The 26,309-nt window shown below is 42.4% G+C and overlaps 1 protein-coding gene across 2 annotated transcripts in view; it reads right to left on the bottom strand.

Annotated features, from left to right (window-relative positions):
- DOK6 (docking protein 6) overlaps positions 1-22,134 on the bottom strand; it is a 420,268-nt gene extending 398,134 nt beyond the window's left edge. For both annotated transcript variants that reach the window (XM_074985856.1, XM_074985858.1), the window contains exon 1: positions 22,069-22,134. In XM_074985856.1, coding sequence (XP_074841957.1) covers positions 22,069-22,134 — 66 coding nt within the window. The remainder of the gene's footprint in view (positions 1-22,068) is intronic.
- Positions 22,135-26,309: the final 4,175 nt, after the last annotated feature.

Below are 26,309 nucleotides of genomic sequence, written 5' to 3'. Positions count from 1 at the left end.
TATTGATATCAACAAACTCAGGCAGTTGGACACAGTGGCTGTTTCTTCTCTTTTATACTCAAATAAATTCTAGACTTCATGACACAACATAGAGCCAATAGTTGCATTCATCCCTCTCCAAGCTAAAAGCTTTTTGATAATTAAGAGCCACGGGAATCAGTGATATAACTATCACTTCAACCATGGATTTATTTTGGAAGGAGTTGCATAACTCGATACTTCAACATTTTCTTGGTCATCTTCTCAAAAATATTTCATTAGACTAAAACATAAACTTCATCAAAGCTACATGATGCAATATTTTATCTAAGTTGTCATCAGATATATTACAGAAACGTTTGCCATGTGCTCTCACGCTTTTGGTGTAAATGATCATTTCTATACAGTTAAAAAATTATAATTTGTGTTAAGCCTTATCTGTAAGCATGGCATTACTGCATAATCAGCAATTAAGGCCCAGACAGCTTCATTCAGTTAGAGAGATTTTATGCCAAGGGGTATAGCAAAGTGAGATTGTATATTGGAATTACTCATTCTTTTTACAAGAGAACAATTAAGTGCTTCTGTAACCATATTAAAGTCAATCCAGTTGTCTTATAGCAGTAATTCTCAACCTTTTTTTACTAAGCTACCCCTTTTTTTAAAAAAAAAAAAGAAAAGTATAAGTATCCCCAGTACCTACAATTTTCAGACACACAATTTATTTTTGTACCAATACAACACATTTTTTTAAACAACTTAATTGTAGCTGGTTGGAAGAAACTGCCCCTAGGCAATAAACTTGCCATTGTATTTATGATTTGAAAAAAGGATAAATAAAAAATTAGATTAACATGAAATAAGTCCAATCTTTCCAATTCATAAAAAGGTACAGAAACACTGAGTTAACATATCCTCTGGAAGAGCTCTGAGTAACCCCTTGGGTACACATACCCATCCTGAGAACCCATGTTCTACAGTTACCTTGCCTTTACCTGGAAAAAATTTAGTCTTCTGGATGGCAATTTTTCAATAGGGAACTTTCATGTAAATACCCAAGACAATCCAATGTTTCAGGAGAGAAATATAAATTATGAATTTGCAGCACTGGCCACGATACTAGTACTAAAAGAATGTTCAAATTTCAACTTCTGATAGCCAGCGTAATGTTACTTTTGCTCCATTTATACCACCTTTATCCTGTGCACATGTACATCTACCTGATTCCAAATATTCCTAGCAGGAGGATGTTACAATATATTTTCTTTTGCTATCTCTTTGCTCCATGTTCTGAAACAGACAGTCCACTAGCTTAAACACTGTTAAATTCTATATATTAGCTGTTTAAATAAAGGTGCAAAATGAACCTGAAAAATATTATCTAGTTGTAAAGAATCATGCCAACCTAGGCTAGTAAGTGGGCTGAATGAGTGGCCCTCCATCTCAATGGGTGCAAGTTTGGGGGTAACCAAGACTGCCTGTTGGGATATGGTAGTTTTGCTAACTGTGCTTGTATACTTAGAATTTGTGGGGTGTGCTGACTGAACCACATCAGCATTTTGACTGAATGCAGAGGGAGCACACAGTTCTCATAATGTTGTACACAATCACTATGTACCTCACTTCATGTGCCCTTACTTTAAATGCATATCACTTCTCTAAGACTGTCTACACTAGCCAAAAGCTTCGAAATGGCCATGCAAATGGCCATTTCGAAGTTTACTAATGAAGCGGTGAAATACATATTCAGCGCCTCATTAGCATGCGGGCAGCCACGGCACTTCGAAATTGGCGTGGCTCGCCGCCACCCGGCTCATCCAGACGGGGCTCCTCGTCCAGATCTACTCATAGGAATAAGGGGACTTCGAAGTAGCCAGGGTCCTTTCGAAAAGGAGCCCCATCTGGACGAGCCGGGCGGAGGCAAGCCGCATCAATTTCGAACTGCCGCGGCCACCCGCATGCTAATGAGGCGCTAAATATGTAGTTTACTAATGAAGTGCTGAAATACAGTCCAGAGACCCTTTTAAATTGTAATAGGGAAATGTGCCTTAGCACAAAAGGCTAAACCACAAACTCCAGACCAAGAATTGAGGAACCAAGTGAATTGGCGAAGTCTAACTCAGTTAGCAATGGAATTTACTGAAGTGCTTGCAGACTGTACTGTCTGCAGCCACCCCCTCCCCGGTCTAAAATTGACAAACAGGAAAACCTATATGGAAAAGAGCCATGGCCTCTGACCTAGCACCCCAGAGGTGCCAGCTGCATATCTTAAAAGGGAAAAAGAAGTATGGGATGTATGGTTGTTTAAAAAGGGGAGAGGGCTGAGAGGGGTTGCAGGCGAAGAGAAGCAGAAGCAACCAGGATGTGATGTGTCAGGCCTTGGGAGGAGCCAGCAAATGGCAGATCATAAAAGGGGGCAACTAAATAAGGAGGAGGAGGAACTCCCAAACCCTGGAAAGACCGGATGCTGTCTGCGACAAGGACTGATCACCCTTCGCCGCTCCTCCCGCCTGCTCACAAGTTAAATAGAGTAGTGTGCGAAAACCTATTGGTACCACAAAGAAATTTGTAACAGTATAGCTTAGATATCCAGATGCAGTGTTTGATTGTTTTGTTCCTGTACGTGCTCAGCTACGTAAGTAAAAGTCAGCAGTTGCATCTTATCTGTGGCTTTTCTTTTAATACCCTGCCATAGCTATGTGTATTGTTGTGTGTATGTCTTTAGTTTCCTGAATCTGTAAGGGTCACGTGTAAGGCTCGGGCAAAGATGCCCCAGGACCCCCAAGAGGGCTTTGACCCAATGACTGGGAAGTTCTGAAAGCAAGCTGCCACAGCTGGGAAGCGTGGTCCGCTGAACCTCCGTTTTCTACAGAACAGAGTGTTGTTTGTATCTGTACGTCACTTTCTCCTATTAATCCTTAAATCCTATCCTCTGAAACTCAAAACTCACACTTCTTGGGGATTGATAACAGCTCTTAGAAATCAGGATAGATAACAGCCAATGAATTCCACCAACCCGCCGGCTATTTTAGAGAACTACTGGGAGTTAGAAAAACCCCAGGGGGTGTTTCTTTTCCTTTTGCGTGTAATCCTATTCCTCCTGTTAGTAGTGTGGTGTAAGCCACAGCTATAATTACGTCAGTTTCGTAATAAATAGCACAATCACTCTCAGTGGAGTGGGCCATCACTGAGAAGCAGCCCTCCCTTTTCCCCAGTTCAACACTTCACCCACCTCTCACCTCCACCCTTATTTAGGACTTGGAGCCCAGCTTATTTGCGCCTCACTGGGATGTTCTTTTTGCCTTTTTATAGATGGGAACTATGTTTGCCCTTTTCCAGTCTTCTGGACTCTCTCCTCACTTCCAGGGCTTTTCAAAGATGATAGCTAAAAATTCTGATATTGCCTCTGTCAGCTCCTTGAGTATTTTAGAATGCATTTAATCAGGGGCTTGTGACTTGAAGACAGATATCTAAGTTATTTTTAATTTTTTTTTAATCCTCTAATCCTACCTCCTTCCCACTAGCATTCACCATGATAGGCATTTTTGCATCAGACTTCTTGGGGAAGACTGAAACAAAGTCATTAAACACCTCTGCCATTTCCAAGTTTCCTTATATTGTTTCTCCCTCCTCACTGAGTATTGGACCTACTCTGTCCTTGGTCTTCCCCTCTTGCTTCTAATATATGTATAGAATGTCTTCTTGTTACCCCTTATGTCTCTAGCTAGTTTGAGCTCATTTTGTGCCTTGGCCTTTCTAATCTTGCCCTTGAATACAGGTATTGTTTGCTTTTGTTCATCTTTTGTACTTTCTCCTAATTTCCACTTCTTATACGACTCCTTTTTGATTTTGCGATCATGCAAGATGTCCTGGCTAAGCCAAGGCGGTCTTTTACCATACTTTCTATCTTTCACATGCAGCAGCATAGCTTGCTTTTGGGCTCTCAGTAATGTCCCTCTGAAAAAATGCCAATTTTCTTCAGTTGTTTTTCCTTTTAGTCTTACTTCCTCTGGGACATTACCTACCAGCTCTCTGAGTCTATCAAAATCTGCCTTCCTGAAATCCATTGTCTCAGTTCCGCTGTTCTCCCTTTCACCATTTCTTAGAATCATGAACTCTACGATTTCATGGTCACTTTCTCCCAAACTTCATTCCACTTTCAAATTCTCAATCTGCCCTGCAAGCCCATGCCATTTGTAGTATTGGAGGAGAACGGAAGTAAGACCACACAGTCCAAATCCTGCAAGTTCTTATGCTTAAATGAAACTTTTCATACAAAGGCACATTAGACTCTTAAATTGTCAACTCTTTAAAGCAGAGGCTGTCATTTGAATTAGTCAATAAAGAACAATTCACCCCTAACCCACTTAATAAGTATGAATCATACTCAACATTGAAAATCTCTCAACAATGAGCTGCAGTATATATTTTTCTCATGGCTATTAAATTACAAGAGGCAGGTATGTGAGCTTGAAGAAATGTTTTGTTTAGATAGCACTGTAAAGTTGTGGCCCCTACATCCGAGACCACACACCAATTTCATAATCCTGGGCTTAATATTACTGGTGACTGTACAAGACAAAGCTAACATATTCATGCATCAGACTTGTTCTATCATGGATTTAACTGATCAATGCAGTGGCACAGGCTTCAAAGAGCAATGTAAATGCATTCCTTCCTCAAAGATGTAATCATGACATCAGTGGCTTTTAAAAATTAAAAATATAAGTACAGCTATGCCATAAATATGGATTTTAAAAATATTCAGAAGCACTTATTGTACTTTCATTTGGTTCAGCAAATTTTTAATCTGTAAATATCTTTAGTTGTGGGAGGACTGGGATTTTTACCCCTCGGCTACATCTCTACCAAAAACATCTGTTGACAGAAGTGTCTCTCAGAAGAGATGTTCCAACAAAACAAAAGCAGATCGAACTACAGATCCACTGTCTACAAAAGGGCCCCCAGGAGCATCTATATGGCTATTTTGTCAACAGTTTCTGCTGTCAAAACGCATTTTGTGTGTAGATGCTCCACAGGTTTTGCAGACAAAACCCTCTAGTGTAGACATAGCCCTACTGAAGGTACCATACTACCTTTACACTTTGAAGTGCTCTAAAAAGTTGCACTATACAGTCTACTTCAGGAGACAAGGCCATGTTTAAAAGGCACTAACTCTTAGATAACAACTAAAAATGCTCTCCTAGTAAATAAGAAATATAGACATCTCATTTCAAAGTGAATGTAAGTTTCAGATTGTAAAGAGGAAATTTCTTTCTCCTTCCCTGATTTAAAAGTGGTTGAATTACCAAACTAACCATCAAACACATCATGAAGCTTGAGTACCTGTACCATTAAAAAGCCCGACACTGTCTAATGAATCTTCGCAAGTTAGTGATTTTGGGAGCTATAATGGCTTATAATTCAGCTAACTCTTACCCTTTCACAAGATAATTCTGTATCTATGTTTTCCACTGGTTGACATGGCTATTTAAAAGGATCATCTTGGCAATGGGGTATTTATACTTCATTGATAAATAATAAGCATATACTACTACTTTAAATTTTGTTTGGTTTTCTTTTGTAAAGTTAGTCCAATGCATAACATATATCAAAGGAAAGAAGACTACACATGTACACCCACCTGCTTAGCACCAGTTTTTTTCCAACCATTGTACCTGAATTTCGGCATCTAAATAGAGATGTATTTAGGTGCTTAATCCCAAATTTAGAAGTACGACTCTAGGTATTCAAATATGAACATCTGGTCATACATTAATATTCTAATTATATGGGTCCTGAATACCTTTCCTCTTTGCTTGAGATAAATACTATCCTTAAATTAAAAAAAAAAAATTGTTTCTTTCCCCAGAAATATGGAATTTCCTGCCCACCCATTGCTTAAGTAACACTGATTCTAGACCTGGAAAAGGCAATTTTCAGTACTAAATGAGCTTATGGTTTCTAGTGATGTATTAAACTTAGAAACAGATTTTATATATAGTGTCCCAGATTTCTAAAATGAATATCACTTATTCTAACCTTCAACTATACAATTGTTGTGTGTTGCAGTCTTTTTTCCTGTTATAAAAATATTGTGTGCGAACACACTGTAACAGAAGAAAATTACTAGTTATGACTACGTGTACATGATTGTATACATCTACTCATACCTTTTCTGTGTTACTTGCCTTCTTTGAACTTGATCATGGAAGACTTACATGTACACATTCCCACCTAATCCCATGGGATTACTTCCATGAGTAATTTTTTTGAAGGATCTGTCAAGGCCTAGAGCTATGTATGTCTTCATACATTTGTAAAACAACTAGCACAATAGGGCTGTAGGTACTAAATACTATTCTAACAAATATTTAATGCAACTAAAATCAACACTATAATAAGAAAACAAAAACACTGATTTCCTAGCCTCTGCCACTTAGGAGATACTTAGAATCCTAGCAATCAACCTTAGAATCATAGCATTCTGACTTAAATATTTTAACCTCTTCAGTTTTATAGCCTCTCCATTTTCCTTTTCTATCTGTACCTATGGACTCATTAGAATAAGACAGCCTGGATTTACTAGTATTGCAAGAAGAAAAAATATTAGCAATGACATCTTCTAAACCTTCTAAAATTAAAATAGAGTATAAAATTATATATTGGCTTATAAAGGTCTTTTTGGCACTTTTCAGGGTGACCACCATAGCTTATAGTTTTGATACTCATGAGTAATGCTGTTGTTCCAAGCTCATACTATTAAAACTGGTAAACCAGCACTTATAGTTCTCTATTTCTTGTAAGTATTTTTATACATCTAACACACCAAAATCCAGAAATTGCTTGCTTTTGGGTTGAAAATCCTTACTTGTACTGAAGGATTCTCTGTAATGACGGGCCAAATTTCTCTCTGTCAATCCAAGGGATATAGTTGGCACAATAACTTTAGAGTTTTAACCTATTAAAATTCCAATAAAAGCCTACAATTATATAGGTATAAAGAGCAGAATTTTATGCTTTACAGTGACTTCCAGACCACAGTAGAGAGATCAGTCCATCCTGGAATTCCCAAATGCTAGTTCTTCTATCAGTCAATTTATTATTGTCAGACAGCTTTTCAGGAGAATGGAAGGGGGAGGAAATCAAGGCGTGAGGAAATCAGAAAAATCCAACCAAGGAAAAACAATTCATCATAACTTGTCAATGTGCATTTCACTCTCTTATATTGGAGAACGCACAATTTCATCCCAATTATTCTTCCTCATAACAAACACCGTCCCCAATAGGATAACATATAGGTGTCCAGATAAGAAACTACAGATCCAAATACTGGTCCAGGAAACAAGACTACAGTCTGACTGAACTACCATATCAGGAGCTTGAGTGCCAACCTCTGAAAAATGAGATCAGCTCAAGAGAGTTTTTTAGAAATAATTTCATCCTCTCAAAACCACACACACACACACACACACACAGTGGTACAACCATGTCAGATACACCACCTGTATTACAACTCATTTTTAAAAACCCATCAAATATCTTCAAATTTTATAACCAACTGTATTTTCAGGCTTGAAAATGCAAGTCCAACACACCTAATTAAGTATGATCTTTATTTTTCTTGAAATTATAAACATATCTGTTGCTCCCAGGTCTCCATATAATCAAGACTATTTATCTACAAGATTGTATAAAATATGCATGCTAACTCTTCTTATGTAGAAGCTATGGCAAATAAATATTTATCTTAAATGGAAAGCAGGTGCATTTCTTTTCTGCATTACGTAGGGTGCTCCATTGACAGTTGTACACAAAACAGGTATCCTGTGAGGATCAGCAATGTAAGTTCTCCCACATTGCCTGTCCGCATACTGAAGCTTTAGGTGACAACCCTGTAAGCACGACAGAGTAAGTTACTCTGTGAAATGGTTTTTTCATATAGCCTTTCTTTTGACTCCACCCAAAACATTTCAGCGTGGATGAAGTCCTTCATTGACCGTACTTGTTTATGACTATCCAAGCAAATACGAAGTTGCAACTCCATCCCTCTGTTTGCACTGATGGAAAGAAAGCTTTCACCTCTCATAAATCCTCTACAGTCTTCCCCCACCTTACGAGGGTAATTTGTTCCTGAAAATCCCCTCTTAGAGCAAATTCTCCTAAGTCAAAAATGTAATTACCATTAATTTCAACGTGCAAAATTTTATGCGTTCGAGCCCCAAAATTTACACCCATTTATGCTAAAACATCACCAAATCCCATTAAAATGAACACAATTATTTCAATAGTTAACATTAGTTATAACAGCATAACAAGGCATTTTCCCTTCATTAATTACTCTACAATATGGCTGTTTACCTGCTTTTGGGGGCTGTCTCAGGTGCAGAGACAGGGCTGCCAGGGGAACAGAAATCAAATAGTGCTGGGGGGCGGGGGGGCACAAAGCGGGGTAGTTGCCCGTGGCTGCAGAAGTGGGGCCGGTGCAAGTGGGTGGGCAGGGCAGGGCAGGGCACGGGGAGGCAGCCCAGCCTGAGCACAGCTTAGGTTAAGCAGGGAGGGGGCAGTGACAGAGGGCTGGCCACCCGGGAAGGTAGGCAGGCACAGGGGACCCCCAGCTGGCGAGGGGCGATGCCTCGCTCATACAGGGATCCACAGCGGAGAGGCACTGCTGGCGGCGGCTGAGGCAGCAGCGGCAGGCAAGCCAGGCGCTAAATGGGATGGAATGCCGCAGGCAGCGAGCGGCACCTGAGGCACAGCTGCTCGCGGGGGCAGCAGCGGCCCCCTAGCTGCCTGGGGGGGCGGGCAGTGGCAGTGGCGGGGCCAGGATGAGCCAGCATCCAGGTCTCGCAGAGCAGCATGATCTACTGCCAGGACACGGACGAGTCTACCTCCCCACACCACGCCGCCTCCCCCCTGCATGGCCTCTTTGTCAAGACCGACGCGGCCGACTCCATCCCCTCGGTGCTCGCCTACCAGAGCTGCCAGCCTCTGCCCGGACACAGCCAGGAGCACAGGTAGTGCCACTGCTGCAGCACTGAGGCAGAGACCCATACCAGCCACAGCAATGTCAAAGTAAAGGTCAGGGTGGGCCGAGGTGCCCAGGGCGGCAGCTCCACGGACGGGTGCTGTCCCCGGCTCCAGAGGTGGGCGCCCGCTGTGGTCGGCCAAGGGCTCTGGGAAACTGCCGGCGGAGGGCAGCAGCTGTGGGCAGCCACTGTCTGGAGCCGCGGCCTTTCTCGCACTGCAGGGCGGCCACATCATGCTGAGGCTCACGAAATCCAAATCAGTCCTCATAAATGCGAAGAAATGCCTCATAATCCGAAGTAGGAGTATTAAATGAAACTCCTTGTAAAGTCAAATTCTCGTAACCTGAATGGGCATATCTTGGGGTATGGCTGTATATGCATTCTTTGAAGAGAACCCAAGATTTCTAACATGATCCAGATATAGCCTCTTTGGACTTCGAGATTTGAGTAAAGTCCCTGGATCACAGTCTCTGACCCCATGCTATAACCATCATCTTCTCATTCACGCCTCTACCGTTTTTTAGAAAATCTAGTCTTGCCTTTTAAAAGTATTTCATGAATAATGTTTTCTTATTTCTGCAATAGATGTAAAATGTGTCAGCCAACTCCCTACCAATGTTTTTCCTCCATATACACATTCTTTCTTCAGCCTTTTTAAAATTTAAGTTACGGCTATCAAGTGAGTAAAAATTAATCATGAATAACCACAACTGAAATATTAATCATGATTAATCACACTGCTAAGAATACCAACTGAAATGTATTACATATTTTTGCATGTTTTCTGTATTTTCGAACATATTGATTTCATCTCCAACACAGAACACAAACTGTGTGAGCACAGAATGCTGAACTTACATGTGCACAATTGTGTACAAAAGTAACTTTACTCAAAAATAAACAATGGAAAACTTTGAAGCCTACAAGTCCACTCAGACCTATTTGCTGTTTAAACAATAATTCAGAAAGACAAATGTTTGTTTATATTTGCAGGCGATAACGCTTCTTGCTTCCTGTTTGCATTACCTGAAAGGGAGAAAAGTCATTCACATGGCACTGTGGCAGCTGGAATCACAAGATATTTACATGCTAGAAGTAGTAAAGATTTGTGTGTCCCTTCATGCTTCAACCACAATTCCAGAGGACCTGCACCTTTTCTGATGATGGATTTTGCTTTACAACAATCCAAAGCAATGTGGACCAAAAAAATATCCATTTTCATCATCCAAACAAGATACCATCATCAGAGTTATTTTCTTTTTGGTGGTTCAGCTTGTGTAGCTGTTACATCTGGGTGTTCCTCTTTTAAGACTTCTGAAAACATGCTCTCAGTGCTCAGAAGGCACTTCACTTTCTTAAACTTTGGGTTGAGAGCTGTAGCGATCTTTAGAAATCTCACATTGGTACCTTATTGGTGTTTTTGACAAAAGTGAGCTTAAAATGAACATGTGCTGAGTCCTAATGAGATTGCCATGAACTATATGGCAGGATTGTGAATAAAACGGAGCGGGAGACATATAGTTCTCTGTCAAGAAGTTCAGTCACAAATTTAATTAATTACATTTTTAAAAAGTAAAAAAGCCTAGCAACATCAGCATGTCCTCAAGAATGAGGACTGAAGCATGAACAGGCATATCAAAGTTCTGCATACCTGGAACATAAAATACCTTGCAATGCCAGCTACAAAATTGCCATACAAACACTTGTTCTTACTTTCACGTGACATTGTAAACAAGGAACAGACTCCCATAAATGTAAACTAATTGTCTTCTCTAGTGATTGGCTGAACAGGAAGAAGAACTGACTGGCCTGGTGGGCACTGTTTTGTTGCCCAGTGCACTTAAGTAACAAAAACAAATCTACATTTGTAAATTGCACTTTCACAGTAAAGAGCTCTCACTATAATACTTATATGAGATGAACTCAAAAATAGTATTTTTCATTTTTATAGTGCAAACATTTGTAATAATATAAACTGAGCACTATATACTTTGTATTCTGTGTTGTAATAGAAATCAATATATTTGAAAATGGAGGAAAAGCACCCAAAAATAGCTAAATTTCATTAAGTATTCTCACTGTGCAACAGTGTGATGAAAACTGTGATTAATTTTTTTCAGTTAATTATATGAGTAAACTGTAATTAATCAGCAGCCTAACTTAAATATTTCACACAGTTAAACTTAGGAACAAGTATCCTCTGAGAATCCTTTCTAATACAAGTAGACCACAGAGTCTATGACTCCTCTTTTTGTAAGGCGTGTGAATCAGCAACAGCAGCAAACAGCAGCTAAATGTCTTCCATTTATAAGGACTTATACCTACTCGGAACAAAAAGCTCTAATGAAAGGGAAAAACGCTTCTTTTAAACCACCCGATTTAGCTCATCACCACATTAGTAAAATAATAAGGCTGTGACCACACTACTCCTCACTTTCAGAAGTGACATGTTAATGAGGGAGTTCGGAAGATGCCAATGAGATGCTGACACAAATATGCAGCACCTCTTTAGCATAATGGCAGCCATGCACGATTCCAAAAAGCCACTTTCGGAATGTATGTCACGCGTGTAGCCAGGGGCCTTTCAAAAGGACCTCCTGACTTCGAAAGCCCCTTCTTCCTCAGGGAGCACATGACCTTAAGAAGAAATGACTTTCAAAGTTGAGGGGGGAGTGGGTCTTCAACAGGCCCCCAGCTAAGTGGGCAGTGTGTGCGCCAAAAGTGGCACTTTCGAATTACAGGCGGCCACCATTATATGAATGAGGCACTAAATATTCACGTCAGCACCTCATCAACGTATTCCAAACTCTCTCATTAACATGCCCCTTTCAAAGGGAGGGATAGTGTGGCCACAGCCTCACAGTTATGGAGTGAGTACTTGAAGGAGGATTTAAAAACAAAAGCTTTTCCTACACAAATGAAGTATACAGAGTTTTGAGATACAGTATCACCTTGGGTTACAGTAACATCAAACCTCACAATGTAAATACAGACAGATCTCCTGAGCACTGGGGAGGATGAGAGGTGGAGCTACACAGAAAGCAGTTGGAGACTTCATCAACCAGTACTTTTGCATCAACATTAAACCCAACCTTAAGATGTACTTATGTCCTTTTGGCCTTATCCACCAACCACTGAGATAACAGAAGTCCTTGCACTAACTTCAAAGTGCATTGGATAAGGCCTTTTTAAATATGTGAAACAAGGTCCTGACTACAGTGGCCACTGCCATAGTCGTTTTTTCAAGAGTCCATGTTTTATTATCCTGGGCATCTATGTTTGCTAAATTTCTCATGCAATTTCTATTGCATACATTAGTCCTTTTCAATTTTAGTTGCTAAATCATGCTATAGTGGCTGCTATATTTCCTGTAACAGGTGACTGCATTTCTTCCCTTGACCTTCCTTAATCCTTGCCATTTATGAGGAGTTCCAGGGTCGACATTGACCCTGGACAGTGCCATTTCTCACATGTGTGAAACAAAATCCCAGAAAATCGATCCTGGGCTGGTTGATCTTCCACAGCAGTATAGACATAAACTGTGTCTGTTTTCCTGGATTAGCTCAGGCTACCTAGCTCTCTCTGGTCACACAAACACTGCCAAAGGAAGATCACTTTTCCAATTCAAAACTCACTCTGTTTCCATTGGCTCTCCTTGCTTCCTGCCAACCCTTACATTCCTAGAGACTTTGAAGGACCCCACTATCAGTGGTTTTAACCCTTACCAGCAATTTAGTTAACTTAAATGGCTGGAGTGTCCAGAAAATTATAGTATCCCTCCCATTAATCACAGACAATATTACATACAAATGTCTCTCACAACATTTATTAAAGTACCTTTTAATTACTGATGAATCCTCAAATATCAGAGGAAACACAACCAAGCTATATGTTTTGTCTAGATGTACAAATTCACAACACATGAAATGTTAACTTAAAGCAAGCATTGTTACAACTGTGTATTAGAGTTCCATGTTATGTTGCAGAGATTGGCATGGTGTCTTTAAAAACATTTAAAAGATTGCAATGTAAAGAAAAAATATTTTTATTTCAGAACCATGTTACAAATACAGAAAGCAGCCAGCAATCTAAATCAATATCAGTAAATTGCCACAAACTGGAGTGTCATTTACTTCAGATATGTAAAATATTTTACAAAGCTTGATATTTCTGCTTACAAACATGTCAGCTAAATCATGATATTTGTGGAAAAAGTCTGAAATTAGTAGCTTGTTTTGTCAAATTCAGAATAATACACAAACTTTACAATCTGTGACATTCACAGAAACATAACCTTTCTTTAAAGAAATGAAAGCATCTTATTTTGTGCTGCTTAGAATTTTCTACGTTTTATATTTAAAAACTAAAGTGTAACTAATGTGAGCAAAAATTGTTGTTCCTAGGCAACCCATAGAAAACATTGTACAGACATAAATGGCAAGCTGTATGAATGAATTAAAATATAAGAATAAGAACATAAGAATGGCCATACTGGGTCACACCAAAGGTCCATCCAGCCCAGCATCCCATCTGCCGACGGTGGCCAATGCCAGGTGCCCCAGAGAAGGAGAACAGAAGACAATGATCAAGTGATTTATCTCCTGCCATCCATCTCTTGCCCTTGTTCTGAAGGCTAGGGGCACCATACTTTATCCCTGACTAATAACCATTTATGGACCTAACCTGCAAAAATTTATCAAGCTCTTTTTTAAACCCTAATAGGCTGTGTCTACACGTGCCCCAAACTTCAAAATGGCCATGCAAATGGCCATTTCGAAGTTTACTAATGAAGCGCTGAAATGCATATTCAGCGCTTCATTAGCATGCGGGCGGCAGCCACGCTTCGAAACTGATGCTCCTTGCCGCCGCGTGGCGCGTCCAGACGGAGCTCCTTTTCGAAAGGACCCCGCCTACTTCGAAGTCCCCTTATTCCCATGAGCTCATGGGAATAAGGGGACTTCGAAGTAGGCAGCATCCTTTCGAAAAGGAGCCCCGTCTGGACGCGCCGCGCAGCGGCAAGGAGCGTCAATTTCGAAGCGCGGCTGCCGCCCGCATGCTAATGAAGCGCTGAATATGCATTTCAGCGCTTCATTAGTAAACTTCGAAATGGCCATTTGCATGGCCATTTCGAAGTTTGGGGCACGTGTAGACACAGCCATAGAGTCCTGGCCTTCACAGCCTCCTCGGGCAAGGAGTTCCACAGGTTGACTGCGCTGTGTGAAGAAAAATTTCCTTTTATTAGTTTTGAACCTACTACCCATCAATTTCATTTGGTGTCCCCTAGTTCTTGTATTATGGGAAAAGGTAAATAATTTTTCTATATTCACTTTCTCCACACCATTCATGATTTTATATACCTCTATCATATCGCCCCTCAATCGCCTCTTTTCCAAACTGAAAAGTCCCAGTCTCTCTAGCCTCTCCCCATATGGGACCCGTTCCAAGCCCCTAATCATCTTAGTTGCCCTTTTCTGAACCTTTTCTAATGCCAATATATCTTTTTTGAGGTGAGGAGACCACATCTGCACGCAGTACTCAAGATGTGGGCGTACCATAGTTTTATATAGGGGAAGTATGATATCTTTTGTCTTATTATCGATCCCTTTTTTAATAATTCCTAACATCCTATTTGCCTTACTAACTGCCGCTGCACACTGCGTGGATGTCTTCAGAGAACTATCCACTATAACTCCAAGATCCCTTTCCTGATCTATCGTAGCTAAATTTGACCCCATCATGTTGTACGTGTAATTTGGGTTATTTTTTCCAACATGCATTACCTTACACTTACCCACATTAAATTTCATTTGCCATTTTGCTGCCCAATCACTCAGTTTGCTGAGATCTTTTTGTAGCTCTTCACAATCCCTTTTGGTTTTGACTGTCCTGAACAACTTGGTGTCATCTGCAAACTTGGCCACCTCACTGCTTACCTCATTTTCTAGATCATTGATGAACAAGTTGAACAGGATCGGTCCCAGGACTGAGCCCTGGGGAACACCACTAGTTACCCTCCTCCATTGTGAAAATTTACCATTTATTCCCACCCTTTGTTTTCTGTCTTTTAACCAATTCCCGATCCATGAAAGGATCTTTCCTCCTATCCCATGACCACCTAATTTACATAAAAGCCTTTGGTGTGGGACCGTGTCAAAGGCTTTCTGGAAATCTAGGTATATTATGTCCACTGGGTGCCCCTTGTCCGCATGTTTATTAACCCCTTCAAAGAATTCTAATAGATTAGTTAGACACGACTTCCCTCTGCAGAAACCATGCTGACTTTTGCCCAACAATTCGTTTTATATTTTCTTTATATTTTATATTTTCTTTAAGAGTCAGAAGCAACTCATTTCAAAACAATATGCACAATCATATTATACATTTCAATCATAAAGAGTTGGATATGATCCTGACAATTCTTCAGGAGGAGGACCATTCATGAGCACATGGGTTGCAAAGTTTTTTTTTTTTTAAACAACAAGAAAATTGAGATTGATAGCATCATAGAGTCCTACGGCTGGAATGGTCATCAGCAGGTCATGGAGTCCACTCCCCTGCCCAAATCTCTCAGCCTTTCCACAGAGGTTATGTGCTCCAGCCCCCTAATCATTTTCATTGCCCTTTGCTGCACCTGCTCCAATGCATCCACTTCCTTTCTATACTGGGGCCGGGGGGTGGAACTGGATGCAATACTCCCGACGCGGCCTCAGTAGTGCTGAATAGAGGGGAATAATAACTTCTCTAAATCTGCTGGAAATGCTCCTCCTAATACACCTCAACACGCCGTACGCCGAGACTGTATGCAGTTTACTAATTTTCCTCTTAGGGTCTGACCCAAGGACCACTAACATGAATAGGATTATTTGCATGGAATTCAACAGGCTGTGAATCAGTCCCTTAATGCTCACAATAGGACAAAATCAACAGACCATTAGACAATGGCTCAATAAGGCTACTATGTTAGAAGGAAAGCATAGTAAGTGCTAAAAATCAAATATTGCCTGATCACTGGCATGATGAAGGGCTCAGTTTCACAAACCTTTATTTCTGTGAGTAAACTTTACACAGATGAGGAGTAATCCCTTTGAAACCAATGGTATTACACAAGAGAAAATGTTATATTTCCCATAACCTGCAATAACATGAAGGAAATAGGCATAATCTTCAGAAGAGAAGTTGCCACTGAGGCCAAGTGAAAAGTATTTAATGTGAATGTAAATAGTTGGTGTAAACAAACAAAACCATCACATCTTGAAAAATCTGAAGCTTATTTATTTTTATTTACAGTGGGTTTTAAGTCTCACTAACTTTTTGCTCAGTTGTGTCCGGTCAATAAATCACAGATATGTATAATGAGCTGATTGGAAATCCATGAAAGTTCCATTTAACTCTGCAAAGTCACTTACCCAACTCTAGCCAAAAAAGTTTAGTTCAAGCATAAACAACTCATTAAAGGAGTGAACCATTTTAACTTAATTTGTTCATGACAAAAAAGAATAATTGTTGGTGTTCAAAGACTGTCAGGATTGTACAGTATATGCTACTAGATCCTTTAACAGATTAGAATCAAATCCTTTTAATGCCACATCTCAGATGCTCTTGAAGAGGTATGACAATAATAGAAGTTCTTCTTTCACACATAGTTATGAACGCTAAGGGTCTGAATATTTGTTAATATTAAATAAAGTACACCCATCTGAATTGTTTTCATGCACTGAAAAGCACCAGAATTTAGTTCGCAAATTAAAGTTACATCAAAGGCACCGCCATGAATTCCTTCAAAGACATTGAGTAAATATAACAGAAAATATAGGGTAAGCAATGAAAAAAAACCACAAAGTTGCTGCTTTTTTCATAGTAAATTACCACAATCTAATCAGGTAAAAGACCATAGTTATGTCCATTAAATCCTTCATAACCCCACTTGTCAAACAGGCCTTTTGTTCTCGATGTAAATTAAAGCATTGAACATTTCCTGACTTATTCCTAGCCAGATTGTAACTTAAATATTAGCATTTTACAAGGCATTTAGTGCAACATTTCAAGAGTAACAACAGACTGCAAAGTAAGTTCATGTTCACAATAATAGTAACTTCTGTCTTCAGTCAGTCAGCAGGAAAACACTGTGCTCATCTTCAGAAAAACTACCTGCAATGATTTACTACCATGGTTAACAATAGTTTGCTACACGATAAAACTTTTCATTTAGTGGCTAACAGCACACTGTTATTTATTATTCAATCAAGGCTGACTGACAGGTACAATTTTCTCCTTGGATAATAGCATTAGTGTACAAAATGAACAAGTCAGCAAATAATTTCTGCTCACCATGTGGAAACACATGAACAACCGGATATATTCACAAACAATGAAAATTTCTATTATATAGAATTCTTTTCTACTGTGGCCAAAGTGAACAATAAATAAAAGGTGTGATCAGAGAAGTAGAAATGTACCAAAATAAAGCTGTAGACCTGATACAATACTCCTTTTGATTATATTATTTAACGTGATATAAATTGTTTTCCTTCTAAACAGCCCTTCAACAATCCATGAAGTCTCTGCAGCTCAGGATATCAGAAAGCAACAAAAGAATTCCTGTCTCTTATTAGGAAGTTGCAGCCCATAAGAACAGCTAGTATGGTATAAACCTGTGTCATATGAATTTTAATGTAACACAAATATGAAAGAATGAAAAAGAACAAAGGCCGCACAGTCCAATTCCATGCTACACAAATGACCTATTCGGTTCTGAACAGCACAACACATTACAATTAAAGTTATTTCAAAAGAAGGTCAAATGTAACACCTGCAGAATGAGTTATTTCTTTTATGTAATATTAGAGAAATGAAAAATATCAAAAATTGTGCAAATGTTAGAGAGTAGAAAAGACATATTTAAGCCAGTGGGAATCCAGATCTTTAAAAAATGCTTTAATTACAAGCATTATCTTCACTGACTACAAATTCCGAATGTCTAGGAGTTCAGATATTTGTAAAAGAATGCAGTTAATATGCATAAGTTTAGGATATGTAAAGATTTTATTACGCCATATTTCAAGTTGCTGGGCATCCTAAAATACTTTGTGTACATTTTTATAAATGTTATCAACAAGAGTAATTAGAACTTTGTGGTTAAACTAGTTGGATATTGACATATTTCTTCTGTAAACTGCTGCTTCTGCAACAGCTGCAGTTATATTCCAAATGGTTGCCATTGACAGAGTTTGACAAAAACAGAATTGCAAGTAAGATTGTGTGTGTGTGTACGTACGTACATGTACGTACACACAATGGGGTCAATCTGAAAACTGATGGATGGACAAAAGCACACACAAGCGCACCAAGACATAAGCCCAGTGTGGTACTGGTGTTCCATTATGAAGAGAAAAATGACAAAATAAAGATCAGTACATCATGTAAGGCCAATGCGAAATAAGCCTTTATCACTTCTGATGAGATGTTTTGCCATGTATTGCCATCAAGACTTTAATCTAAAATAATCATAAATGATTTTCTTATGAAACTGTTAACTGATGGTTACAGTGTTGATTGCACAGAATAACACTTTGTTTCCCTGAGAATGAGTAGAATAGTCTTGTAAAATAATCACTACTTAAAAATGGATGCTGTTATTGAGAAGGTTAAAGGCAGTTAAACCATCCTATTCCAAATCTACATTTATATATATATTCCCATGGGATTAGCCCAATGGACTACATAGCTTTAAGACTACGTGGCGTTAGAGCTTAAGCAAAATATATCCTTAATACAATAGTGATACATACCATATTTTGCAATAAAGTGCTCAAAACTTTTTTTTAAGAAACTGTGAAACTCATGGAGTGTAGTAATGAGGTGACAGAGGGCTTGAGTTTCCAGAAACTATATAATCTACCAACATTTCACTCCAAACCTCAGATTAACTTGTTTCTCAAATACAAATTATACCATTTCACCCACCTCAACACACTCCACAGCTTGCATTCGATCACACTATCATTATTTTGGTTCCCAGCCAAGGGCTCACTCAGTCAGGCATCAGGACACACTGAGTACAGCAAAAGCACTCGAAGAACCTCCGTAATGGGTTGTCCACCTTCCTAGAGGGTAGGAAAAGTTGTATAGCCCAGGTTTGATATTAAAAATGGCATTAGCCATCTGGGATCTCCTGGTTGTGATCTACTTTTACAGACCACAGGTCAACATTCTTAGGATATAGGTAATAGAAAATTAATGTATTTAAATTTTAGGGTATTAATTTTAAAATGCCATCAGATAAAACACACTTTAATGTATTTTAAGTATACCTAGGCAACAAGTTCCAATATACAGACCCTCTGTTTCATTATCTTGCATGATGGAAAAACTCATGTTATTACATCCCTTAAAGAGAACATATTCACCCACAGGAAGACAGGCTTTAGTACACTTCAGAAAGGCTCAATGGTAAAATACCACAAACGGACTCTCTCATTCATTCGGAAATACACGATTATATAAAGGAGAGAAACCTGAATTTTCAATGTTCCACTTTATGAATAAAATTTGCATTCATTTAGAAAATTCAGGCAAGATAGAATCTGATTAGCTATAGACAGATATACACACACATTCAGACATTTCAACCACAGCTTTTCATGAATTTTGATGCTAGTCTGCACACAATAATATGCATTTGTACATGAGATTAGTTTAGGGTGCAGATGTCAGTAGTTTCTACATATAGGCTTATACTATCATCTACTTGATTTTGTTCAGTCTGAACTCTCCAGCCCTGAATCTTTACAGCCAGACACAATTCTCGTAGAGGCTACAGCGATGGTCTATTCTGCCTTCTGCAGCACAACAGACAAGCCACCATGAATTGTTATCAGCCACGAGTCAGATTTACATTTCTAAAAAGAGAACTTCAACCAATAAAAGTTATGCCACTACGAAACTACTAGCTTCATGTGAGTCACTTGCAGACATTTACTTTCATCCTGTGAGATGCCTGCTAATATGCAGCCTCTGTATGTTTGCTACACACATTCTTTGCTTAGCGTGCACATATTTAAAGGTACTGCCAATTTTCCCCAGGAAAGTCAACAGGACAATTCTGCCCCTATTAGGAGCACTAATGTGCTGTCAAACTGCCTACAGTCAACCCTTCTATTGCTTTGGATCGAACTTTTCTAATATTAACACAGCCTGAAGAGCTAAGGGTTAACCACAGATGTTACTAAGGTGAAAACATAGCTTACTGACACAGGCTAATATTCTACCCCGAAATTCCCGATGGTGGGTGGGAGGAGAGAATCAGGGGTCCTTGCTCGCCGGACTTAAAATAGGTTCCCTCCTGAAGGCTAGAGGAGTCAGCTCTACATGGGATTCCAACCGAACTCGATGTCCTTTAACATCCCTGGCGAGAGAGCAGAGCGTTCCAAAGGTCGATTTATGATCATCTCCTTTGTCCTGCGTGGCACACCGCGTCTGCAAGCTAAGCAGTGCATCCCGGGGGGGAGAGCGAGCGAGCGAGACTGGCTCTGCGATGAGCTCCCAGCTACTTGTACAGATGCTGATTTCACTCGGCCTCTCCCTTACCTGGCTCTGGGACAGGGGAGGGAGAGGATGGGAGAGGAGCGCGGCTCCTTCTCCCCCCATAAGCCCTTAACATTTGAGCTGGCTCCTGAGCCTGCACCTTCTTCCCTGCGCTCTGCCGTGTGGTTGCCTGAGGCACACCCGGCTCCGCGCTGCCCCAGGCGACAACCGGCCTGCCTGGTTTAACCTCCTTGGGCTTGCCCTGGCCTGACGCGCAAAGCTGCACGGCAGCACCTCTTCCACCCCCCGGCGGGGTTCCGCCCCGGGTCATTCGGGCGTCAGCTCGAACTCGCCTCCCTGAAGTCCTCGGAGAAGTTAAGCCTTCGTCACACAAATTGCGCTGTCCCTGCTTAGCCCGTTGCCTGCACCTTGCTCCCAGGGGGCGCCTTCTCCAGCGCCGCACCGCGCCGCGCCCTTCCCCCCTTGACTCGAACACCTGTCAGCCTGCAAACACGTGCGGGAGCTCCGGGGCTGGGGACTAATTACCCTGCTTGCCGCAAACGCGCAGCTGCTTCTTCCGGCCACGGCCACAGGCAGGGTCCGGGCTCAGCTCCTCGAGCCAAGCAAACTCCTCATCTCCGACTGACCCCGCACGCGACCTGCGCAGCGTTCCCAAGTGCTGGCCCTCCCTAGAAGCGGCTGTCCGGGCGCTGTCTCTCTGCCCTTCGCAGCCAGGCCCGCGGGGCGCCAAGGAGCTGCTGGACGCTCGGGGGAGGGTTAGGGTTCCCTTGGGGTACCTTTCCGCCCCCCCTTCTCCTAAGCGCAGCGCGCTGCCGGCTAGCAACCCGCCTGTCTGCCAGTCCGTCAGTCGTCTCCTTCTGTCCCCGCCGCTCACACATGCCTCGACCCCCCACCCCCACAGCTACTTTGCTCCCCCCAGCCCCGGGCCGTAATTCCCCCGGCCCCATTCTTCGCCTCCGCCTCCTTCAAGAGTTACTCAGGAGCCCGCCGATCCCGCCAGGAATCTGGGGGGGGGGTTAACATCAGCCCCTCTAATGGGAGCCGCACGGGAAAAGCGAGGAGCTCTGCCCCCAAGTTGGCAGCCCCTCTTCCCGCTCCCTCTTCTCCCACACCCCGGGGAGAGCTGCCACTGGGCCAGCTGGTGCATGGGGGGAGAAATACCCAAATGACCCCCCCTACACTGCTGGAGACCCCGCGGCAGGAAAAAAGGAGGCGCCCGGCCCGACCCCGATCGCCTTTATCAGGCGAACAAGAAGCCCGGGCGATAGTGGCTGCACCCGCGGGCGGAACGGGGGGGTCCATTATCTGTAAGGTGCACTCACCCACCCCGCTCCCACCCCAGTAAAGGGAACGCAAAGTCCGGGCGGCGGCAGTGCCACGTCCCTGCTCCCCACTGTCTCCTTAGAGCAGGGAGCGCACCCCCAGCAGCGCACTGCCCCCCAGCCACCGCCACGGGCTGCGGGCGAGCGCCCCCCGAGCGAGCCAGGGCTAAGGGGGAAGAAAGCAGTCGGCTCACCCCCAGCTTCCTGCTGCGGATCTTCACGTAGCCCTGCTTGACGATATCGTTAAAGTTGGAGGCCATGGCCAGCGCCTCGTCCTCCTCCGCCTGCCGCCCTGCTCTCGCCCGGCTGCTGCAGCCCGCTCCGGGCGCTGCGCTCAGCGGCGGCAGCCAGGAGTGGAGCGAGCGGCTGCGCTCCAGCCGCGGCGGGGAGCCGCAACCCAAGGGGGAAGAGACGAGAAGCGCCGCTCTTCCGCCAGCTGTTTACTCCCCCCTCCCCTGCTGCTGCTCCAGCCGCCGCCGGCTCGAAAGCGGCCACCCGCAGCACTCGGCGTTAGCTGCCGCCGCTGCCCGGACCGCACCATCCGCTTGCGCCGCGAGGGGGGCGGGGTGGGCAGCGGCTCCCGGCCGCCTCCTCCTACCTCAGCAGCCTGGGGAGGCGGGGAAGGCACCATCTGCCGGTCCCACCTTCCCTTGGCCGCACCTCCGCCGGGCGCGCGCCGCCCCCCGCGCTCCCGGGAGAAGCTGCTGCGGGAGGCTGTGCCCTCGCTCCCATAGCAGTCTGCGCTCGCCTTGGGAAGCAAGCCGGGCTCTTCCCTCTGCCTTGGCTAGCGGGACTGGAGCTGCTGGAGGCTCAGCCCTGCCCCTGCTGTGGTTGTACCATGCCTAGTCCACTACGGGCAGCGCTCACTTCAGTAAACAACGAGAAGGATCCAGCATGTGCCTGGGGATTGGGACACCTGCATACCTGGTGGTCACAGGTGCTGCACGTGTTTCTGGGGGGAGGGGAATCATGCCAGAGGTCACAAGCAGAAAATAAGAAGTGTTGGACACACTTACGAGAGGTCCAGATCGCAAACGCTGACGGGGAGAGAAACTTGACTCCACTCTCGTCTCTTTGGGTGTGACTTGCCAACCCAAGCAGGGGAGTTAGCCAGAAGAATACCCCCGAAATGGAACACCTGTCTAATCCCTATGGCTAAAATGGTTTGACAAGTTCAGCTCTCTATAGTGGCACAGGTGTGTATCTGTTTTCACACTAATGACCATATTGTAGTAAAAATAGTGATCTACAGATAGGCAGTCCATTGTTGTTTTTTCTTTTTTTTCCCAACATAATTTAGAAATGCACATTGATCCCCTTTACCAAACAGTCTAGAGCATTGCATCAATAAAAATTTTAAAGAACCAGCAAAAAATGATGTACAAGTATCTTTTAGTTTGAGAAATGGAACTCCACACTGCACTATACACATATCTTCGGTAGCCTTAGCAGTGATAAGCATGTCTTTAATTATAATGCCCCTTGAGGCACATCTAGCAAAGAGTGATTTATGCAATAATAATAGATTGTTTTGAAGACACCAGGAAAACATTGATTTATTTGTGTTTGTTTTAGGTTTGTGCAAACCTAGAATGGACAGGTGATTTTGCCAGCTTCAGAAAGCCAAACTATAGATGACGTGACTTGAATTAAACACTTGTACTCTGGGTGGAACATGCATCATCTGTGAGTCTCCACTTCATTCTGTTTTGGGACAAAACTCGTCGCTGGCTCCACAAGTACCCCAGTTGTTGTCCTTCAATCTCAGTAGATCTTTTACATTTTGTATGAGGTCTTCCTCTTTTGTGTTTTCCTTGCAGGTTCCATTTGAGAGCTTGACGGACTATGCTGGATGATGGTTTTCTGTGAGTGTGGACTAGCCATCCCCACTTCCTTCTCTTGATTTGAATGTGAGGTGGTTCCTGTCCTGCTCTGTTTCAAATCATTAGTGGATTGCAAAAATTACATTAGGTTTTAGACTATTTTATGTGAAGGTTAGAGTATTCGATCAGCTTATTGAGTCTTACACAACCTTTTCGCTAAAAATTGTTGTTCTCAGTCAAATTGTACCATCTACTCTGAAGCATTATTTCTGAAGAATTTGCAGTATACTCTCTTTGTGTATAGACACACACTGTAGGCTTAACATATGCTTTTTAAGGTGAGATGAGAAATACACTTTTCCTTAATTTCCATATCTATTTCATATGATTTTCAGAGCAGTCTTAGTTAAAAAAAAGTTAATGTATAGAACATTAAATGATATGATATGATATTATGGCTGTGTCTACACTATTCCAAAACTTCGAAATGGCCATGCAAATGGCCATTTAAAAGCTTACTAATGAAGCACTGAAATACAATTTCAACGCCTTATTAGAGTGCCGGCAGCCACAGCACTTCGAAATTGATGCAGCTCGCCCAGACGGGGCTTCTTGTCGAAAGGACCCCGGCAACTTCGAAATCCCCTTATTCCTGACAGCAGATAGGAATAAGGGGATTTCCAAGTTGCTGGAGTCCTTTCAAAAAGAAACCCCATCTGGACGAGCCACGTGGTGGTGAGCCGTGTCAATTTAGAAGTGCTGTGGCTGCCGGCATTCTAATGAGGCACTGAATATGTATTTCAGTGCTTCATTAGTAAACTTCAAAATGGCCATTTGGATGGCTATTTCGAAGTTTTGGGCTAATGTAGACATAGCCTATGAGTTTCTTCTCTGAAATATTATTCTGAAGCTTGCCAACCCTTTTGGCCGGTTGTACTTTGTCAGTAAAACTCTCTTGAATTACATCTAGAAATACATCTTTACACACATAAGTAAAAGGTAAAGACTGAACAGAATCTGGAATATATTTCAAAGCTATACAGATGGAGTTATGAGAAAAAGCTTTGTCACTTCAATATATATTTTTAATTAATTTATAGGAATAATGAGTAAATTAAAATATGAAGGTTGATATGTCTGGACTTCCAGCTATTTTTAAAACTCATCTGAAAGGCTAGACTTATGAATTTTTTCTAGTGTCCAATTACCCTGTTTTAGGACCTTATTTTAGGAAAAAAACTGAGCACTAAGGCTATGTCCACTCTAGCCCCTCCTTTCAGAAGGGCTATGGCAATGTGGCACGTCAGAATATGCTAATGAGGCTCTACGATGAATATGCAGTGCCTCATTAACATAGTAGAGGCTGCATGTGCTTTGAAACTGCCGGTGTCAAATGCACACCACCCATGTAGCCGGGGCCTTTTGAAATGGCCCCGTGGTTTGGAAAATCCGTTCCTCCCAAAACCAGGAAAAAGGGGCTTTTGAAATCGGGGTGGGGGGTTGTTTCAAAAGGTCCCTGGGTACACAGGCGGTGTGCATTTCAAAACCAGCAGTTTTGAAGCATACACGGCCACGATTATGCTAATGAAGCACTGCATATTCATGGCAGTGCCTAATTAGCATCCTCCCAAGTGCCATATTACCATAGCCCTTCCAAAAGGAGGGGCTAGTGTGGCCACAGCCTAAAAGTCCAATCCATTGACAATAGGGAACTTTGAATAAGATCCTAGGCTATGTCTACACTACTGTACAAAGCCATTTTTAAGGCACTTAGCTTGGTTTTACAGCGTTACTATCTTCACTGCAGATACAATTAGGTTAATTTTAAGGGGCGCTAAGGTCAACTTTCTCGCCTCAACCCTCCACTATGGTGTAACACGAAGTTCAAATTTAAAAGTTTGAATTAATGCTGGATTTTATTGGCCTTCAGAGGTATCCCACAATGCTCAGAATGTGTCTGTTCTGGATGCTTTCACCTCCACTTCTGTCCAGGTAGTAGGAAACAGGAAGCCCAGCTATTTGAATTCATTTTCTTTCTGGCCAGCATGGTGATCACATCTAGCCATGAAAGAGAGCCCCAGCATGGAGACATCAGGAGAGTCAGGATCTCATTTCTGCTGGTGGACTAGCCCCAACCCCACCCCACTTCATGGTGGCTGGGCTGCAGGGACCATACAGCATTACAGCAGACAGCGGCATGTCTCGCCCTGCATGGGGTGAAGGCTTCTTCCCTGCACAGGATTCTGCAGGAGAGGCTGAGAAATTGTTCTGTGCTATACATTTGTATGGGGCAGACCCCCTCTCTGATAGGTACAATACAGCTGGCAGGCTAGCCCCCACCCCACCACACCACCTGTCTAGTCCTCACCTCACCACACCATCTGCCAGCTGTGCAGTTCAGACCATACTTCCAGACTGCAGCATGACCTGGCCTGCATGAGGTGAAGGTTTCTTCCCTGCAAGAAACTAGTTTTCTCTACTTCACATTTTCTGGTTGGGGCTCACCAAGTGCTGGGGGGAGCTTGTCCCCAGCAACAAATTTTGGTGGGGGGAGACTTGCTCCTGAGAGGGCAACAGGTATTTTCGGGGCTCATCCCTTTGCCTAGGTACAC

The sequence above is a fragment of the Carettochelys insculpta genome, chromosome 2, assembly GCF_033958435.1.
Source record: "Carettochelys insculpta isolate YL-2023 chromosome 2, ASM3395843v1, whole genome shotgun sequence".
Taxonomy (NCBI): domain Eukaryota; kingdom Metazoa; phylum Chordata; order Testudines; family Carettochelyidae; genus Carettochelys; species Carettochelys insculpta.
This window is presented reverse-complemented; position numbering and strand designations above follow the sequence as displayed.